Raw genomic sequence first — 22,278 nt, forward strand, 5'->3', positions numbered from 1 at the left:
TGACTTGCGCTCGTGTGAGAGCGCGTGTACACATATTACAAGGTTTCACATGACAACTGTCTTGGATTTAGTTCACTAATGGCACTGTCGCTAGGGTGTGACGGAGTAGCAATGTTTATTTCATGTTTTAAAACGATCACTTTTATAAGTAGGTACTTCTCAGTGAAGTGCTGTGACGTGCTGATGATGCAAAAGCTAGCACCTGTTAAAGAAATGTACTTTTTGAAATTTGGAAAAGACATCCTATTTTCGTAATATTTGTTGTATAATTTACAAAAACTTTTTAGGGCTCGGCCAAGCCCTGATTCGGACCGCCTTGTTAATAATTTGTTGGCTCGCCCACGGCACCTCTACTGTGAAACAGTACGGAGAAATAAAGAAGTAAAGAAACAGCCTAATGCTTCAGATTTTCCTAATTTAGCAATTGGCCAAGTACGTAAAAAACACGAGTTTAGCACTTGAGTTACCCAGTATCAAAGAAACGAGGATCGTAAATGCGCGCCCTTCCTAGCTTTCTTCTATGTTTATCGCTAATGCCGTGAAGCGCTCTACTGTCGGAAACAGTTCTGTTTCCGGGTCACAGTCACAAGAATGGCGGTCCTGGCATCAAATTCGAATAATCCTATAGTATTCTTTGACGTTACTATAGGGGGGCAGGTGAGGTGTTTTACGGTGGGAGAAAGGTTAAGACACGCCTGACTTCTTATGCTGCGGTCTGTGCGCACAGTAGTTAACGCGCTCCGTGCAGACTGTAGCCGAAATATACCTGGTGTAGCACTTTTTCCTGCCCCATGTGCTGCACGTTCTCTTCCATATGGTTCCGCACAGACAGGCGCCGCTAAGTTCACCCATTTCATTTAACTGTCTGTATCTCACTCACTCTTTACTTTAGTAACTGGCGGGTATCCATGTCGTGCGATTTCGTAAACCAGTCCTGGCTTTTTAGTCCACAAAATGTTACGTTTATGCTAGGAACTTCTAATTTCGATTACACGTTGTATTACATGGCTACGTTTTGGTGTGTATGCGAACGAGAATTAATTATAGAAATCTGGAGATTTTTATTTTCCATTTTACTTGGACTATTAAGTTATAAGAGACGGAAAATAAATGTCCTCACTTTGAACTCACAAAACCAGGAGTCTCTAAGTTAATTACTGAATGTTCGCATTTATAACATTGAAAGTATAGGCTTAACGATTATTTTTATAAAATCAGTGTTATCTGAGTTTGTGGTTTATGTTAAAGCTACATCCAATACAGCACTTCACTACCTGTCATATAGTAAATACCAAAAACCTACGTACATTTGCGGTAAGAGAATTTGCAACAACAGTAGCCAATAAAAACAAGCATTGGCATAGCCAGTAGGTCTCGCCTTTGGGACCTTATAAGTGTTTAGCCATTCAACAGTTGATGTTGTTGCACCAAGGATATTATGCTGCATAACTAAATACTTTTAAGGTCCTAAAGGCGAGACCTATTGGCTATGCCAGTGGTTCCCAGATTTTTTTGACCTGTGGCTCCCTTGACCTAATCGGCAGTTGGCCGTGGCTCCCCACCATTTCTTTACCGGTGGGTGGGGGGGTATGTACTTCCTGTTGTCTTCCTTAAAGTAATTGGGACGCAATGAAGGTATTATAATTAAGGCTCCCGGTTTTCCGTTTAAACGGATTTCTACATATAAATACAGACAGAAAACTTGTTTTCCTTTGTCTGTATTTATAAGTAGAAACGGAAAAATACTGTCAAAAGAAATGACCATGTGTAATCTGATATCGCTGCCGTCACACTGCAGCTTTGGAGAGGGATGAACCAGTGCACCCTGGAGTTCTGTGTCTTTCCTCCCCCAGCAGAAGGAAGTACAGGGAAGTATTCCAACTACAAACCTGCAGACCGAGAGGATTATACAGGGCATTAGCTGCTCATTTCCCCCCTGCACAGAAAGTCAGTACAAATCTGAGATAGCAGAATGTTCTGCAGAAATGGAGCACGCAGGATAGAAAATGTAGTATGTGCCATCAACCTTAATGAATCATGAACTGGCCCCAGTCAGGTACTCCGATCCTAACACATCGTTCATGTGGTCGCTTTACAAATGCTTTGTGACAGAGAAGCAGAGGCGCAACTACAGTGAAATTTCGGGGGGAGGGGGACTAATACAAATTTCGTGGGGGGTGGGGTAATTCTTCCAGCAATCGGCAAATAGAAGATGCAGGGGCTCTAAGAAGGGGTGACAGAGCGAAGCCTCGTTGACAATTAAATGGTCTTTTAAAGACCTGTGAAGCACTTGGGCGAGGCTGTGTGTGTGCCCGGAAAGCTGGCTCAACCGGGCTGACACACACGACCTGGGGGAGTGGGGGTGCGGGGGGGGGGGGTCTGGGGACTGGAGACTTTTGAGCCCATGGGCGTTGTGCGCCTGCAGAGAAGTTTAAAATAGAGTATTGCTTGCAGATACATTAATCCCATCTGTCCATCATTGAATTATCTGTTGGAGAACAGCCATGTCTTTACCACTCTCTTGAATTCTAACTGGTTATGGATGATCCATACCAAGTACTGCAGCGATGCTGTTTGCAAAGAGAAGGAAGAACCATTTTCAGACGCTTTTCTAAAGAGAGGCATTATTATAAAATGTGTATGTCATCAGTCAAATGCACCGGTGCCCCTGCTTCAGAGCACAGATCATCAGGCTTGGTGCCAAGCATGTTTCCACTTTGAATGATGGTGCACTTTTGAATATGATGTGGGTGAAAGTTGCTTTGTGCATGCATGGTTACTTCTGTTATTAGCATTCATTCATAAATAGCTCACTACTGAGAGCTACAATGGAAACAACCACTATCCAAAACGTGAAAACAGACTACGAGGCATGTAACAATAACCAGGGAAATTCAGCCCACCCAGGCCTAGCTGCTTCGTACTGAGAGTTCTCCCTTAAGAGGCTCACACAAAAACTTGTCTACAGGTAGCAGGCGCCCTTTCACAAAGACGAACTTAAAAAGAAAAAGTGTAAAAACACCCCAGCTCCAGCAACCTTTGTTGTTTTGTTTTATGGGAGGGGAAAAGAGGACGAGGGGAGCACAGGGGAGGGGTAAAGACGGCTGTAGCACCATCCTAGTACCAGAGGGGTTATAAACTTAAGTGTGGCAGAAGCAACCAAAAACAAGCATTGGCAACACGAATAGGACTGGCTTTGATGAGCAAATACAGGCACAAACATATACAAATGCCATTAAGCACATTAAAACTAGTCTTAGCTTTGCCAATACTGGAAAAAAAACTAAGGATGGCTTTCTGCATATAATTTAGGAGATAAAGAACTTAATATGACAGACCCTAATGATTCAGTTTACTTTTTAGTAGTAATGCACTTTTAAGATTCCTCATGCATTCGGATGGAAGCACTTTCTAGAAGGCGCAATGAAGCACAAAACTGCCAATGGCATGTGGTGAGAAAAAAACACCCTTGTAGGTGCATACAAAGCTCGTTCTATGTATATTTTAAAGAAGGGGTAACAATAGGACTTTGAAGACAGCTATGCAAACAAGACCTAATCAATACCACTAATTCACACATCTTTTCCAAGAGCACAGAGAAGACATTTGCTTCCAATATGTAAAAAGCACTTACCATAGGCTCCAATTTCAGAAACAGCTGTGGGGTGGCTGTGGCAAACATGCTAAAGCCATAAACATTCCAGTGAATGAAGTATCCAGAACAATGCCACCAACAACCCAAGTGGGTGCGAACAAACATTGACTGCACTCATGCCTAGTCTGGACATGCATGATCCTGCAAGTGCGACTCTAAAATTACACAAGTGCCTTTTCTTTTGAAAATTACCAATCATATCGGGTTTATTTAATTTGGCTTATATATAAATATATCTAAACCGGTAAAAATCGAGCACAAGTGAGCCTGGCCTATTTAAATAAATGTGGAAAAATACTAGCTGCAGCGTCTTCTTTTGCTTGCAACTAAAATAAATGTGGATAAATACAGATAAAATGACCAAAAAAGAAATATGGATAAATACAGACGGAAATGTTAAAAAAAAAAATACCATAAAACCGGGAGCCCTAATTATAATGGTTGGAATGCTTGAATTATTAATCTTATTCACTGGCAATCACTTTGGCTGCCACTTACAGTCCACACAAATGTGTCCCGTACTTTAAATAAACGTATTAAGACGTTTGTATGGGCAGGCAAAATACCTCATCTCACATTAGCAAGGACTCCCCCCTACACTCCCCCTACGCTGCGGCTGCAATTTCCCAAATCGTGTGTACTAGGGTGACCAACTGGCATAGGTGCAAATTCAGGACAGTGAGTGCAAAAATTCAGGACAAAGGGACTAAATTCAGGACAAAAATTCAGGACAAAAAGTCAAAATTCAGGACAAAACTTCAGGACAAAAGGTACATTTTACAGACACGTCAGAGGTGGTCATGCAATCCATTCACCCAGTCACTTATTCTTCCAACCATTCACCCTTTCAGTCATTCATTCTCCCTTTCTCTCTCCATCCCCCATTTCACTTATCCACCCACCCACCCATCTACTCATCCATCCATTCATCCTTACACTCATCCATCCATCCACACTTTCACTTCTTCACTCATCCATCCATTATTCATCTACCCACCCTGTCACCCCATCCATCTGTACAGTCATCCATCCATCCACTCTTCCACCCAGCCATCCATTCACTTACTCATCCATCCACCAATTCACCTACTCATCCATCTGCCCAGTCATTTATCCTTCCACCCATTCACCATTTCAGTCATTCATCCTCCCTTTCTCTCTCATACCCCTTTCACTTATCCATCTACCCACCCATCTACTCATCCATTCATGAATCCATCCATTGATCCTATTACTCTTCATTCCTTTCACTCATCCAGCCATCCGTTCACTCATCCAGCCATCCGTTCTCTTCCATCCACCCTTTCACTTCACTCATCTATCCATCCTTTTGTCCATCTACCCCCTTTCACTCACTCATCAATCCTTACATCCACCCTTTCACTCATCCATCCATTCACCATTTCACTTATCAATTCATCCATCCACCCATTCACTTGCACATCATCTACCCTTTCATTCATCGATCCATCCTTTCACACACCCATCCACCAATTCACCCGCCCATCAGCTGCCCTTTCACTCATCCATCCATCCTTTCACTCACCCATCCACCCTTTTACCCATCCATCTACCCTTCCACCCATACATCCATCTATTTACCTTTTCTATCATCCATACTTCCACTCATCCATTCTTTCATTATCTATCCATTCACCCTTTCATTCATCCGTTAAGAAATCCATCCAGCCATTCACACATTCCTTCCCTTATTTACTCACCCACCTTTTCACATTATGAGCTGAGCCTTTGTCTGCAGGGTTGCAGACAGAAGAGGCCCATCAAGAACTTCACCTTGCTGTAGTTCCTAAAGCAAGGGGTGGGGGAGGGTTCACTATGCCCCTGCACATAGGCAATCTGAAAACTTAGAAGTGATGAGTCATGCATGATGCACAGTGCCAGGATGTGAGGTGACTGTGACATGGTGTTGTTTCCAGGGCTTCAAGTTGTGTAAAAAAAACTGGGGGGTCTCTTCAAAGGGGTGTTGGATGTAATTAAGAGCGCAGTTTAAAACAGCTTAGGTAAAAATCTGCGCTTAGCATAGTGTTGCGCCCGACTGGTATTATGTTGTTTCTGTCCTTGCATCCAGATATATAATACAGCAAGTATCATTACACCAACAACAAACCAGGACTGTTGGCTTTGTCAATGGTTGCTAGTTCCTTAAAATAAAAAAGCAGCAACCATGGCTTTGTTCAATACAATATTGAAAATGCTTCAGTACTAAAATGAGGAGACAGTGAAAGAACGATAACCCGTTCTTTTTAAGTTGTTTTACATCCTTCTTTAAATTAACTGTTTTCTACCGTTGCAGCATGGGCGTTTTACATTTTATCATACAGAATGCCCTGCTGTACATTGAGGCAGGAGGCCGCCACCACATGCTGTTACACCCCCAGACTGCCCCATTGACATTCTGTATGTGGCAATTACCCCCATACAGAATGACGATGGGCGGGTGGGGCTGCGCTTGTGCTCGAGGAGGAGTGCGCGGCGCCAGCATCAAGGGGCGGAGGCCTCTCACAGGGAGCAGCGTTGCTCCCTGTGATGGACAAAATGACAAACAAAAGGCTACGGACGCTCCGTGAAATTTAAGGCTGGTTGGTCACCCAAGTGTGCGCGGTGCCCCTGGCACCGCGTTACGGCGCACCGGGGTGCCGCGGCGCACAGTTTGGGAACCACTGGGCTATGCCAATTCTTGTTAGGTGGTTGTTTTCCAACAGTCCCAGATTATGGCGCCGGTGGGGCAGTGAGTGAAAGTTGTATATGGGAGGGGCTAACAAGGCATCGGTGGAATAGGACTATTTGGAAGACCCCTGACTAACTTTGCAGGGTGACCACCTCGGGTTTCATTATGACACTGCATTCACTTCAATTATTCCAGCTGAAACAAGCATACTTCATTAAAATGATTTTATTCGGTATTTTAATTTTCTTCACGTAAAGTCCTCTTTGAATGTCGCTTTACTCGTGTGTACCTGTGCTCATTTTGTGAGTTTCGAGCAGGCATGCATGCACTGACAGCAGTTGCACCCCTATGGGAATCTACTATTGGTAGATTCCGGGGAAGGATCCACAGAAACGCATGCTTCTCATTGTAGCAATGATTCATCATCTTTCGGGCAACTGTGGCAATGGACCTGGTGATTCTGCACTCGATGTGTTAGGTCTTACCGCACAGGAACATAAAACAGATAAAATGTCAGAGTGTGATCAATGGAAGCGTCAGATAAGTTTTACTGGGAATAATATGGTCACGAGCACCCGCCGGTTTTCCGTGTAGAATATTCTATTAATCCAGGCTAATGTAAAATGTACTTTAGAAACACAATATGAACTCATCTGAAGGTTGCGTTTTAAGCAAGCCTGCAGTCTGGTGACAAACGGCCTACAAGAAAGCAATCATGAACGTCACTCGCCTACCTCATTTGTCAACGTGCTGCGACCTTCAAAGGGCCTAGTGGATCAAATGATTGAGTGTTTCACACTTGGCTGGGAGTCCCATGTGTTGTTTTCTCATGTTAATTAGCACAGTGTGTATTTCAGAAAAAATGAACTACTAAAACGGGTCGTTAGCTATGGAGAGAACGAGCGGCACTGTATGTGGAGTTATGGACCACTCACACCTCGCATGTCCTCAGGGTGATAGCTTCATTTTTACAAAATTTGATATTCTGTATAGATCCTTACAAGGTTGATTTATTGGCACAGCGGCCACGTGACCCTTGTCATGTAAGACGCCTTCAACCAGTCAGCGCTTTCAGGGCACAGTATACTGCATTCTGGGATTTTTACTTTTTTTTGTAGTTAAAGCCTGAAGCATCACAGCTGGTAAAGCATGGTTATCTAAAAGCATATGGTTGAAGATATGACACATTATTTGGGTCCAATTGTCACTACTGTTGGTAGTGAAGAACAAGTTAATGGAAGGTCAGGGAGGAAGCGAGAATGACCTGGAAGTGATCAATTCTAAGATAAATCAACAAAGTAATAGGTGTGAAAGAAACGCAAGACAAGGCATACCACTGTGTATCGTACAAGCTCACTAAACAAGCGAGCTCATCGCGCTGCAGCAGGGGGCCTGCGCGATTCCCTTGCGGGAGCGTGCAGCAAGGCGCGATAATTGCGACCATATGGCTCCACCCTATGGCGCTGCGCGCTCCCGCAAGGGAATCGCCAGGTGTGCACGCATTGCCATCGCAAGCAATGCAACGCGTGCACGTTTTTGCCCCCAAAGCTATGCCGATGGCTAAAGGTTTCTCTCCTATGCAACGCATGCGCGCTGCATAGGCGAGACCTAACAAAAGGGCCTTTCTCCAAACTTTGCTGGAATTCTACATCTAGTTTAGTACATCTACACATGGAGTTTTATTTTCCCATTATTTTGTGAAGAACCTGCATTGGCCAACCCAATACGTCTCGCCTTGTGGCTTCACCCATACAAGCATATTGGATTCGCTTGTGTAGGAGAAAAAAAATGGTTATTGTTGAAGTTAAACATCGGATAGAAAGCATGATTATGTGTACTAGAATGCTAACTGTGCATGATGTCCTACCCTCTTCAGAAACCCGAGTAAAGAATCTAGATTTAGCGTGAGCACAGGCTCTCGCATCTACTCTGTATGCTAATTCTGCTCTACATGTTTGAGGATGGAGTATGCTGGTCTTCTCACAAATCCGAACATTGGTAACTGATGGGTTGTATATTTTACTGCCTTTTGTAAAATTTGCAGAAGGCCTAATGGATCGGCAAATGGAAATTTAATGGCCACTCCAGCCAAATGCGACACCACCATCATAATGCAGGACAGACTATTGGGGAATTCCTGAAATAGTATTAATACCCCTAAAAAGTTATAAACTAGGGGAGATGGTAGATTTTCGTATGATCAGATAGTAAACCCAACTATTATTCATCCCATAGAAACAATATCTTAGATTACAAACTGGTTAACCTTTCGTTTATCTCTTCTGTTAAGAACTTTCAAATCACTAACAGCCAAACAGCTACCATATACTACAGTTCTTTTCGGTTATAAACTATAGTGCTCCCTTAATGAAAGTGCCAATAATATCCAGCAGCATAAAGACTGACAACTTAAAAGGGTTAAAATAGAGTGGCAAACTTCATGATTTAATCTACAAAGCTGCTGATGTGTGTATTTTCCTACGCTCTATAGTCACTGAAGTTTGCCAAAATCGTACTGTGAAATATTCTGTTTAGCCATCGAGGCAACTATGGGTCCGCATTACTGTAAGAGCTTCCTTCATCTAGGAGAGTACTTGAGTAAGTATCAGGGGCTCTACAACCTCCTTTGCTGAAATATTCTAGTCTTCTAGCTCTGATATACCAACAAATCTTAAATTGGATTGCCTTGAAATATTTTCCTGCTCATCTAGTTGGTATTTTAGCAAAGCGGTTTGCTTTGAAAACAAGGGCAGTTTGTTGTGTTAATGAACTTTGCATAGCTTCACAATCAGAAACTCTTAGCTGGCTTGACAACAAAAAGGCAGGCGTCAGACGACGAGTGGACCACACTTCTCCCCTGTGAGCTTCTCCAGGCAGACACCTGAGGGAGCTGGCGGCATGCAACCTACAGTATGCACCTCTCAGTGGTGGATTAAATGCCTATGGCGTCTGGACTAACTTTTCATCGGGGATCAGGGAGTTATGTGTTCAGAGCCAGAGGTCTTCTCAGTACCTGCTAGCACAGATGTCCTCTGCCATCTTGATTAGAGGACGTGGCCTGCTCTCAAGACCCTGCCAGGTGGCTACGATCTTCATCCTTCTCATCGTTAGGCTCATATAATTAATTGTTAATGGGATAAACAATGTGCGGTATATTGTCTTGGGTATTCAACAAAATGTATCACTTCTGCTACTTCAGGAGGCTCATCTTAAAACTTACACTAGTGCAGATGGCAAGTTCTGCCCCTCCTCCCCCATTAAAATGGATCGCCTTATTGCTTCACAGTCACTCATGTGTGGGGTCATAATATTGGCCTCAAATACATTTACAGAGTCTATTAATAAATTAGTACAGGACAAAGCTGCTAGCTGTTGCATTGAAATTGAAATTGCTAGACTTGATAGTGTTTTATACTATAGTCCTATAAAAGAGGACCCAGATTCCCCCCACCAGTTAAGTTATCCCTAGTTGACTTTTCCAATCCAATTATTATCAGTGGAGATTTTAATGTACTCCAATCTCATTAGATCCTTCCAAAAAATGGAGGTGCCAAAAAAAGCAAACGTTGCTCAAGTACTCCAGACTTTGAAGTCTGAATTAGGCTTCTCTTCAACAATACGCATTTGTTAGCTTTAAGAATTGCCTTTTTTTTTAAAGTCCAACTTTAGATGTTAATGTGTATCCCCTGCACAAAGGAAGTACTAGATGGAAGTTAGACCAAACTTTGATGAAGAATTTTGTAAAAGCATCAAGGATAATATCCTAGTTTTATTTAGGTACATTTTGGCTAGGCACCTATAGAATATGCGTGGGAAACATTTGAGGCTACGTTGAGAGGGGAAGTAATTCCCTAGAAGTCCTAACAAGGAAGAGGTGAAGCCAAGAGTTCCTATCCAAGCAGGATATACTCTTCTAGGCTTAAGTCACTCTGATTCTGATGATTAACCATGAAAACTATTGCCAGTGAGACAAGGCAAGGCTGGAACTAAAACTCTTCCTTCTAGGAAAAGAGCTGGTCGTTAGGAGATCAGAAGTACAACAACTCTGTGAGGAAGGGAAGCATAGTGGGAAATTGCTAGCTTGGCATTTGAAATCTAGAGCCATAGCTACTCAGATTACAAACATTAATGATCCACAAACATTTAGTTACACAAATGACGTTAAACAAACAACGCAGCTCTTCCATTAGCATTTTGAAAATATCTACATTGAGCATGTAGATCCACCATGTGTATCCACCTTTGAAGATCTTCAGAAGTGGTCTCTCCCAAGTTTACTATCTGGAAAAGCTGCAGTATTAATTAGGAAAGTAATGCAGGAAGCGCTAATTGGGGTGATAAAGAACTTACCAAGGGGAAAAGCATTGGGTGATTACGGTTTTACATCTGAGTGGTACCAGATCCTTATTGAGCAGCTAAAGGCCCCAATGACGCAACTAATTAATTATATTTTATCTAGAGGTTAAATTCCCTCATCTTTCTCGATAGGAAGTATTATTTGCTTCTTATAATGGTAAGTATCCAGGCAATTTACTTTCTTTCATCCAATAATGCTTCTCAATACCGACTATAAAGTCTTGGCAAAATGATTTTCTTTGTGACATGCAGCTGTAATACCCCAAATTATACCTAGAGATCATAATGGCTTTATACCAGGCCAGCAACTCTGTTGATACACACTTTTTGATGGATATAGAGTATGTATCTGCAAAAAAGTTCCAGTTGCATTTATGTTTTATAGATGCGGAAAATGCATGGCTGGACACTTTTGTTTGCAGTGCTTGAAAAAGTAGGGCTCCCCATGCACTTGATAAACACCTTAAAACAACTTTCAGCTGGAACAAATGCTTCACTAGTAATTAACCTGCTTACCATGGCGGAATGTGCGGTCGTTCTATTGAGCGGACAGGGCTGCGTCGGCCAACAGTCCTGCGCAGCACCCGCAAGTAGTGCTCGCATCGGCTAATGGAAGAGGTGCAAAAAAGTAAATTCAAATATAATGCGTTACTAGACAAGGGTGCCCCTGTTGCCAATATTATTGCTGTATATATTGAACCTCTGGCAATAGCTTTCAGAGCCTTAAGGCTATTCCTCTGGTTGCCCAGAAACCTAAACTCTTTGTAGATGACCTAGTGGTGTACACCTTTCTTAAGGCACAATCACTAGAGGCCCTGTTTCACATAATAAGCAACTTTTCAGAATTAGGAGGATATAAATGAAACCAGACTAAAACAGCTTTTAATATTAAATTTTCTGTGGGGGCAATCCGTCGAGATCTAGAGGCCACCTTTAATAATGCTCCCAAGAATGATCTGAGAATTTGTTTTTGGAAGAGTTGGATGATGTATAGATTAAACCTTCACCCACTATTCACTAAAATTCGTATACTTTTAAGAAGCTGGGGTTTCTGCCTATTTTGATAATTGGCAAATCCAAAATGATTAAAATGAATATACTTTCCTTGTTATTTTCCAACTTTTTGCTCACCTGTGCGTGTTCCCGAAAAATTCTTTAAGGAGTTTTAAGACCATATTAGCTCTTTTTTTTGTAATAAGAAGTCTCCACGAATTTGATTAGAAAAACAACATCAGCTGGGCAAGAAGTGGGGGCTGGCTTTGGCCAATATGCAATATTATTACTGTGCAAACTTTTTAACTCTTGTTCATCAGCTGTATAAAATGATAGTAAACAAAGTATATGTTAATTTTTTGGGGGGCCAAATTATAGAGCTATTTAGGTATCCCCCTGTGAAAAAAACAATAACCTGTTTGTAATCCCAGATTGGTTCCATATCGCCGCATGGGTGCATATTACTTTTAATTTCTACAGTTATTTAGATTTTTGGTTTCTATGGTCCTGGGAATCCCAAAAAGAGAACTACAGTGTTGAAATGGCGTAGGGCTGGCTAAAGTGGGCAGTTATATTATTAATTTGGCAGCAAATAGCAGATGAGGAATTGGTTAAAAAATTAGTCTGACATTACCTTGCTGTATGGAATCCAGTATTTTTTTTTCTTTTTCTTTTCAAAAGTGGTCTCACCACTGTTCAAAACGACGGTGAGGTATCAAAGACTTTTCTTTGAAGAACAAAGTTAGCAGTTCCCATGATTCTACTAGCTGATAGAATTGTTTGTGATGGTTCGAAATAATTCTAAAAATTACTTTACCAAATGTTTTTGGTGTCAAGATCCGTTTTATAACCTCTTTCGGGTTTTTTGGGTACAATCGGGGGCTGCAGTTGTGATTGCTGTAGATTTCTGTGAGACGTGTAAACTCAGGTGATTGAACACGTTCAGTACACTCTATGCAAACTGACTTTAAATGCAGATTTTCCACAGTTTTAATGGGAAGAATATTATGATTTTATTAAAGGCACGGATATGCACCAAACCTTTATTGCTCTCAAATCACATCAGTAACAACAAATTAGAATTAGAACATTACTAAAACTCCAGAACACTGAACATGCATATAACATTAGAACAGGCAGCCATCTTCCTCTTTAGTAGCTGTGAAATAAACAAAGTCCCATCTTCAGAATCAAAAACTCCAATCCATATTTTCTCTTTAAGGTCACGTCCCCGAAATCCATATTCTCTCATTTAACTTAAATTAAAAGATCAAAGATTTTAATAGGAGAGGGTAAGCGGAGGGATAATATTATCCTCTGTCCCTTTAATAAAATCATGATTTTCTTCCCATTAAAACTGGAAAATTTGCATTTTATGGCAAGGCCCGGAGGCCAATATTATGCATGTTCAAAGTTCTTCTAAATCTCTGCCCAACACTTTCTCCCCAGGTTTAACATATCATTTGTTTTAAAGTTGATTTATTCGACCAATCCGCCACCTTCACAATGCCAACCAAACTGGATCCTCTCATAACCACTCTACTAGCCATAGCACCCCTACCAAAATGTGCCCCAAAAACACTCACATCCACACCAGCCTTACACATCACTTCCCTCACCCACCTAGCCAGAGTAGAAGCTGAAACTGCCCTAAAAGACTTTATGTAAGAAATCAATAATTGAGAACAACCACACTCCCTTAAAGTAAATGTTCTCAACTCTTACTCCCTCAAACAACAAACCACACATAAATTACTATGCCCCTCCAAGAGAGGATAAAAAATAGTCCTAGACATAGTCTTCGTCCTTTTGCGCAACTCAAAACACACACCCTCTGGTTGGTAACTCCCAGAATTAACTTCCAAAACTCTAATATCTGAAACCCTTCTAAAAGAGACCAAACACAAAAGCATCGCCAACTTCCATGACAACAACTTAAGACTCAATGTCGAATTTAAACCGCAACTGTCCAACTCCATTAGAACAACCGAAAAATCCCAAAGAACAGCATGCTTTGCCTTAGGTGGCAACTAAAACTGAGCACTCTTAACCAATCTTTTAACTGAAGCATGCTGACCCACAGGCACACCATCCTCCAATACATGCCTCGCTGAAATCGCTGATCTGCTCAAATTTACTGTATTGTAAGCCAAACCAGTCTTATACAGAACAGATACATAATTCACAACCGCCACTAAAGGAGCTGATACTGGATTCAAACCCTTCTCAACACACCAACAACACCATTTCCTCCAAGCTGGCCTGTAGACCCTCGTAGTTCCAGATGTCCAAGATCTCGCGATAAGATCTGAAGCCTCCTCAGATAACCCTGCACTTGCCAGACTCTCCTGAAATCAGCCAAGCTAAAAGTCTCAACTGACCTGTCACCACCAACTTGTGCACATTTCTCTGGGCATCCAAAAGAACCTCTGGGAAAATCAGTAACAAAACAGGATCCTCAATTAACAAATTCATCACATCTGAGAACCACACTTGGGCCTGCCAAAACGGCGTCACCAGAACCAACTCTGCCTTCTCTCTCCTTACTTTCACCAACACTCTCTGAATCATGGAGAATGGAGGAAAGGCATAAAGCCTCCCCGTACTCCACCCTTGAAGTAAAGCATCTATCCTTTTCGCTTCCGGATCCTGTCTCCAACTGTAAAAATCCATCAGCTGCGCATTTAATCTGTCCGCAAATAAATCCACCGGCAGAGGCCCCCCATCTCTGCTGTAACCTCTGGAAAACTCCTGTGTCCAATCTCCAACTGCTTGCATCCTTGAGATACCTCAGGGCTCGACAAATCCGAAAAATGGTACTAGTCCTGCAGGTCTAGTACCATGGAAAATCTGCTCGACCTGACTCCAACCCACTTGACCTCCGTCTCTGAAAACGGAGCAAAAGTGACAAGATAACAAGATTTAAAGGCATGTTTATTGCTCATTTCCTTTGTGAGCAATAAAAATGCATTTAAATCGTGTTATCTTGTCACTTTTGCTCTGTTTTTAAAGACAGAAGACGAAAGTTAGTTTGATTTCCTACTCGCCACAAAGGGCGAGTAGGACCTAAAAATAGCTCGTCCTCATCCATTCTCCCTCGCAAATGCGAGCGGGCGAGTGGATTTGTCGAGACCTTGAATACCAATCTGTTTCTGTGTTGCTCAACCCCAGTATATACTGTGCCTGAACCATAATCTCTTTCTCCAAACAGAACCTCCAAAACTCTTTTGCTAAATCCACTGGCCCTCTCGACTGAGGACCCCCCATCTTGTACACATAAAGCACCTCCAAAATGTTGTCCATCTGTAACAGGACACACATTTCACCTGATCCTTCATGAAACACTTGATCGCAAACAAACCTGCCAGGAGCGCCAGGCAATTTGTGAAGCCCCCTTTCCTCCTTGGACCACTGTCCTCCAGTCGACATTGTGCCACGCCTTGCTCCCCAACCGTGCAGACACGCATTCGACTCTATCGCCGGAATTTCTCCAAATATTGTTCTTCCATTTCACGCATCCAGGCTCATTAACCACCAATCCAACTCCTCCTGAGTCTCTTGATACCTCCTCACTCTGTGAATATTTTGCCCCCTGCCTCAAATGAAAAGCCTTCAACCTCTGCAATACACTGTAATGAAGGGGAGCTGGAAAAATCGCTTGAATAGACACTGATAATACACCCAGCAGACTTGTCAACGGACGCAATGTGATCCAATCCTCATTCTTCACTCTCCTTCCTTCCGAATCTTTTTCACCTTCTCCATTGGCAATTTCTACACACATTCCAATGTCTGAATCTGAAAACCTAAAAACTCTTATCACCTGGGCCAGTTCCACACACGACTTCTCCCTGTTCTCCACAAAACCTAGATCCTCCAGAACTCTCATTGCAAACTCCGTCTGTTCTTTTACAAACTCTTTTCCTCTGCCATAATTAGAATGTCGTTCACATACACAATCAGTCGAAGTCCCCTGGACCTCAACCACGCTACTTCCGGTCTCATCACTTTGGTAAAGCCCCAAGGTGCTGACGTCAATCCGAACTGGAGACTTTTGGACCTCCACCGAACTCTTTTCCATCTGAATTGAAGCAAATCCCTTTGCTCCACGCACATTGGAACAGTCAGATACGCGCCTTTCAAATCCAAACGGGTCATCCAATCCCCTTTACTCAACAAATCCCTTAACATATGGATTCCTTCCATTTTGACATGGTTGTAACACACCCAATCGTTCAACTCTCTCAGGTTTATAACAGGTCTCATACCCTTCTCTTTTTTCTCCACCAAAAATATATTACTCATGAAACACCCTGGCACTATCCTCGCCAGCTCTATTGCCCCTTTCGCTGCCAAAGCGTCTACCTCCTTTGTAAGTAGATCCTCTAGTTCCCTTGAGAATCTTAAAACTGCGGGACACCTCTCTTGAACCAGTGTCTCCGTAAAATCTATTCGATAACCTGCCACTGTTTTCAAGACCCACGGATCTTGAGTTATCTCTTTCCACCTTGAAACAAACTGAGCTAGTCTGCCGCCCAATTTTACATTGATAGAAATAGGGTCTGTGAAACATCTTACCTCTTGTTCTTCTCTCCGACTGCATTCCCCGAGACCTCGACCTTTGCCTCTGAGGGTAGAAATGACTACCTTGCTCTGATCTTGATAAGCCATATCCAACATTTGATCCATAGGGTCTCTAGCCTCTACCAAAAGATCCTCTGGTAATCCCTTGACGACGGCCGGTGAATCGACCCTGCATTCTCATGGCCGTACCAAAAACCTTCCGAATATCCTTTTGTAATGAATGAAAGTACCAACGTACTTGGACATGTCCTTCACGAATTCCTCACCGAAGAGCATCCCTTTGCATTGCTCCCCAAATTCCTTATTTGCCAGGTCTGCCAACTTAGGGTACATTTTTAATAAGATGCTCTTATGCCTCTCAACACTTAATGCTTCATTATAATTACCCAGCAAGCAAATTGCCTTTTGCACCCACTGACGTAACTCCACAATATCAACTCCCGTATTATTTGTATGTGCTTCCTCACATAGATCCAATGTTAGTGGGCCTAGCACGTCCAGCAGACTATCCTGGCATCCCTTGAGACCCTTATACAATTCCCTTCTGGGAACTTTTCCAGACTTATTAAAAAAAAGTCAAAAATTTTGGGCCCAATTCAGGTGTATACGCCACCTTACAATTCAGACTTGGTTTAGGGCACTCAGACCATAATCGTGTCCGCACCTCCTTAGGAATTTCCCTCCTAATCCAGTATCTCACATATTTGGCAACATGCTCCGCAGGAGTCCACTGAGAAGACAGTGGACCTGAACCTCTTTGACCTCTCCTTAACCTGAACCACCAGCAACAACATCCACCTCTTCTGTTGTCCAAAAGCTTTCATCTTTCCCATATCTCTTTTTAGAATCTCTAGCCTTCAAACTTTTCTCAACACTACTCTCAATTTTCCTATCAAATGAAGCAGACATTTTTCCAAACATTTTCTCTATATACTGCTTTATCCTCTGATCAATCCAGATCCCTCATTAATATCCATATTAATTATTTACCTTTAAATAAGCTCTACACTCAAGGAATCTCTTTGGTATTCAAAATTCACCCTTGCAAGCTTAACAGATAAGCACACCTTAACTGTGATTCTCCTTATTAATTTTTACACTTCAAATAAATTTTTTCAACAAGCAACTTCAAATTACTTCACCCCTCGCTCTGAAACACGACCTCCTGAACTCCAGTCAACATCTGACTGAAACTGACAAGTGTTCAGTCAGATATCGTTCGACAATTTCCCAAAATATGGCCGTCTATCAAAGCATACCTTTGCCTTAAGCTTTCCCAAAGTCTCAAAATGGCCGCCGTACGTTGCGCGAGTAAAGCGACCTCTTCCTTACAAATGAAACCTCCTGATGAGCCCTCTAGCGCCCCACACTACGTGTGACGCAAGATGAATCACTCGCGCCCGAGCGTCAGCAAAGAATGCTGTCTCGCTTGAGCACTCTGCCAACTACGCGAGATGAATCTAACAAGCTTGTTCATCAGAGAATGGAAGCTCTGACACGCTTGTGCGCTCTCCGCCCTGCTTCAAATGCGCTTGATCGTTAGACAAAGGATGCTCTAAGACGCTCAAGCGCACTCGTGCCTTCTTCAACCTCACGCGCTGAAAACGGTAAAACCCTAAAAACCCTTATTTTAAAAATGTTAACATTTCGGGCCAATCCAACCGTGAAATCCTAATCCACACCAGACACTTTAAAAGGCTACTACTTGCTAAATATTATAGCCATTAATTAACTTCAATAAATTCCAAATTTCCAATATACCTAAAAATCCTGATATATATGTATTTAAATAAATTCACTCATACCCCAAAACTCATTCTCCTTCATTTAAATATGTAACCATACCACAGTCAAACTCCTAGTACAAAATATATGAATGTACTTATCTGTGTTTGAGCAGCAACAAAAGAGAAAGATGGGTGCCTGTTCTGATGTTATATGCATGTTCACTGTTCTAGAGTTCTATTAATGTTCTAATTCTAGTTTGTTTGCTGCTATGATTTGAGAGTAATAAAGGTTTTGTGCATAATATTTGTCTCCGGGCCTTGCCATAAAATTCTGAAATTCATCGCCAACTACTTATCTCGTTTTATAGCACACTTCATGATTTGTTAACAGTAAATATCACCAAAGTATGACAAATCACCTCTTACCTAGATCACCTGCTCAGTGACAAACTAGTTTGGAGGGGAAAGAAAGATAGATGATTAGTCTGACGGGTGTTCGCAGTGCAAATATGTGTAATAGGCTAATTTCTCTACGAAAGGGAGGAGGGTGTGTCAGGGGATCTATGCACATACAGCTGAAGAGGTTAGAACAGGTTTACATGAGGCTCTCAGCAGATCGGTCTAACTACATATGGCTTATGTATTGTATTTGCCACCACATGTTTTGAGGGCTATTCGGATAGAAAATTAAAGTAGGTTAATGACCTTGCGTAAGCAATTCATGAGCACAGAGATTGTTTAAGATGCTGCCTTGACTATTATGTATGGCAGAAGGTACTTATTTTTAAAATAAACGTCATGCTATGGAACATAACTGTTTTGCTGAAAATGTGATAAGATGTCACTCATCCTATCAGACAAATTTTTTAAATGTGATAAGTAAGGTTGGCATCCATGAATATAGTATAATTTCCAAGCGCATTCTATTGATTCTGTTTTGCATGTGGTTGCTGTATGTTTATTAGTAAAGTCGTTATTTTGCATCTGGTCTTGTTTTGTGAATGTTTTGCATTTTTTCTGTTCCTTGTAAATTTGTCAATTGGTGACATTGACTTCGAATTAAACGATGAGCTGGTCTGAATGATTTAATTATTAGTGACCCCAACACATGATTCAACTACAAGTTAATGCACCATTAAATAGTTCAATTTTTTTAAACTATTGTCTCATACTCGTAATTTTGTGACTATATGATATGTACAGGATATTCGGTCCAAAAGGGAAGGATCAAAAGTCAGATCTTTATCAGGAAGTTTATAAACCAGTATGAACCTTACTGTCTCATTCTGAAATTTAGTTAGTGCTTCTGTTTCTGGAAATTACATTTTTGGGGAAACAAAAATAGGTTGACTCACGGTGGATTGGTACTCTGTCGTCTTTGCATTTGCCAGTTTTAGCTCGACAAGCGGTTTGGAAACTATTTTTAAGTAACTTGGCCAGTCAAAAATCTATATTTCGCTTAGTTTCCATTGCATAAAAAGTACATACATATAGACAGACAAAATAAATATATTTTAAGTTCATAATCACTAATAAAACCAATTCTAATAATTCATAAACATTGCGAGCTCGAAATGTATTGCATGATTTTATTTTTACTTTAAAAGATAGTTAAAAGATACATCATCAGAAAATGAGGATACATTTGCATTAATGATACAACAGTGTTAAGCTTAACATGCCTAGTCTATATTAACGTCATATCCAGAGACTTCGTAAACACTTATCATGATGAATTAAGTACAGCAGCTAAAAAGATCTGTTATAAATCATTCAATTTGTCATAAAACACGATTATCAAAGGCAGTCCTACCAACTACTTCGCTTGGCCAACCAAAAGGTACGTCGTAACTGTACGGCAAACCAGTGATCCATTAAGCTGTTGGATAAAGGCTAGTGCTGGATGACACTGTCTAAAGTTATACCTGTGTGAAAGCGAAACAAAACTTTTTCTTGGTGAACAGCAAAATGTGCAAAAAAAAAAAATATGCAGTGTGTAATTATATTGAATTGACACGCTGTCTCAGGGACATAGGCTAACTCAAGGAATGAGAATTTGCGGGGATGCCAAGAATCATTCGAATGTAGTTTAGACAGAATCTTGTTATGATAAAACAGTGTTGCAGATTCTGTATAAAAGCTAAAGAAGACTGGGCACCTTGGTTGGGGAGAGGCACTTGATACAGACTAACAGTAGATTTGTTCCTATTTGCCTCCCATCTATTAGCCGTTGCCCTTGCTAAAAATATCTCCTTACGCTTCGTCTTTGTAAATGACAAGCATGTGGAAAGAAACTCAAATCATTCTGGGAGCCCCAACTCCACCACTGTTCACTTTGCATATTGCAACCAATAGGTCTTTAGTGCAAAATCAAGGTTTAAGCAATCCCTCAATACAGTTTGGTTAAAAGTAACTGTCTCGCTTCTCCATATCGAGAGCCAAAGTAGAACTGGCGCGAGCCTAATAGTGTCTGTAATATATGATAAGCCCAGCTCGCTATGGCATATAAAGTTAAAACAACTTTGGGGCAGGGCTAAAAGTCTTTTATCAAATGAATCCTCCGCTCGCTGAAGCAGTTCGAGTTCCACCATACCCCACACTGCAGCCCCATAAGTAGCGATGGAGATAGCTGTGCTGCATAAATATCTAAAATCTCGGGAATAGGTTTCCACAACAATTTCTCCGTAAAGTTAACAATTGCCGGCATGCTTTTTCCTAGCATCAGTGCTCTGTTAGAAACAATATTTTTGGGGGGAATTTCTTGTCAAAGAGTATTCCCAAGTAGGAAAACATTTAAGCCACCTCAACCCTTCGGTTTTCTAAGTGGAAAGCTGGAGATTTTTTCAGGCGTGCCCCGGAGAGGAGTACAAAGGCCTTAGATTCGTTCACGTGGAGATACAAGTTTTTCATAAAGGTGGCATAATCCTTTGAGTCTCTGCAATGCTTGACCTGTTCCGGTCATGAGCACTGCATCGTCTGCATAGTGGATAGGGAAGGAGGCATGATCCAATATACGGGACAACTCTGGAGCTCCCCGCTAAAACAACTTACACTCTGTTAGTGTAAAGTGAAAATAGAAATGGTTCCAGGACGCACCCCTGTCTGAAGCCCTGTTCGATGTTGAAGAACTTAGTGCACTCATAATCCCTACCATAACTAACACACGTGGTCGCCTGGGAATAGATCTGTCTTATGAAAGTAATAATGGGGAGGTCATCTCCCATCTCCTTCATTATAGCTCACAGTTTAGAATGGGGAAACCCAATGGAATGTGGCTGTTAAATCCATAAAGGCATACATGTCTCTCTAAATCTGCTATTATGGACCGACCATGTACTGAAGCTTGTTTATGTTCAATAAAAAGATCTTTAAAAAAAAAATCCATAAAAGCAATGAAAATTTTGGCCTTTCTTGGGCACGTGTAGTTAGGTATCCCCATGCTCAGATTAAGACACTGGTCGATAGTCCCTTTGCCCTTTCTACTGGGTCTTAGCTAAAATGTTCTTTTCCTCCGCCCACTCCTCCAACCTGTGTAATAGCATGCATCCTTGGAGTTTAGCCATACTATCAATCAATGAAATAGGTCTATAATGTTTAGGATCTGACTTATCCCCTTCTTGTATATAAGGACATTATTATAAATTATAGATTGCTTCCATGATCTCGGTGTACCCGTCTTTGCTATTGTGTTGAACACGTTCGCCAATAGCTGTGTCCATAAGTCCTGATGCTCCAAAAGTACCATTAGGGCTAGGACCCTTCCTGGTACTGCACTGATCCAGCGCTCTCTTTACATCCGCCACCTCAAATAATAGATGGGGTGTTCCATCCTCCAAGGAATATTTCTGTGAATTATCTAGTGCGATATATCTTCTTGAAAAGGGCCACCCACCCCCTTCCTCTATATGCATGTCTAATGTTGGGCCATTTGCATCCTTCAAAAATAGAGCATTCACAGCCTTCCAGAACCAAGAGCTATCTTTGTGTGTGGATGCTGTTCGGCTTCCTCCCTTAAAACCTTTTTCCTGGTGGATCTGGCCTCCTTATATGTGGCCCATAGTCTCTGAACCAGGAAATTGTCTCGTGGGGCCGTGCTTAGAGCTGAGTGCAAGTTTGATAATACTTCAGTGCATGTTGAATCAAACCAGCAGACTGGTGGACACTTCTTTGGGGAAGATTCCAGCGTCAGAACATTTTTAATTTTTAATAGGACATCAGTAAATTCTAAAGTCACCTGGCCTAGGCTTGACTATATTTAAGCATACCAGCATGTC

General features: G+C 41.7%; 1 protein-coding gene across 1 annotated transcript in view; it reads left to right on the top strand.

Annotated features, from left to right (window-relative positions):
• The first annotated feature begins 545 nt into the window (after nucleotides 1-545).
• Nucleotides 546-22,278, top strand: part of PPIH (peptidylprolyl isomerase H) — a 204,824-nt gene continuing 183,091 nt past the window's right edge. The window contains exon 1 of the mRNA XM_078643042.1: nucleotides 546-657. Within this exon, the coding sequence (XP_078499168.1) occupies nucleotides 592-657 (66 nt within the window). The 5' untranslated portion in view covers nucleotides 546-591. The remainder of the gene's footprint in view (nucleotides 658-22,278) is intronic.

The sequence above is a fragment of the Lissotriton helveticus genome, chromosome 5_1, assembly GCF_964261635.1.
Source record: "Lissotriton helveticus chromosome 5_1, aLisHel1.1, whole genome shotgun sequence".
In the NCBI taxonomy this organism is placed as follows: domain Eukaryota; kingdom Metazoa; phylum Chordata; class Amphibia; order Caudata; family Salamandridae; genus Lissotriton; species Lissotriton helveticus.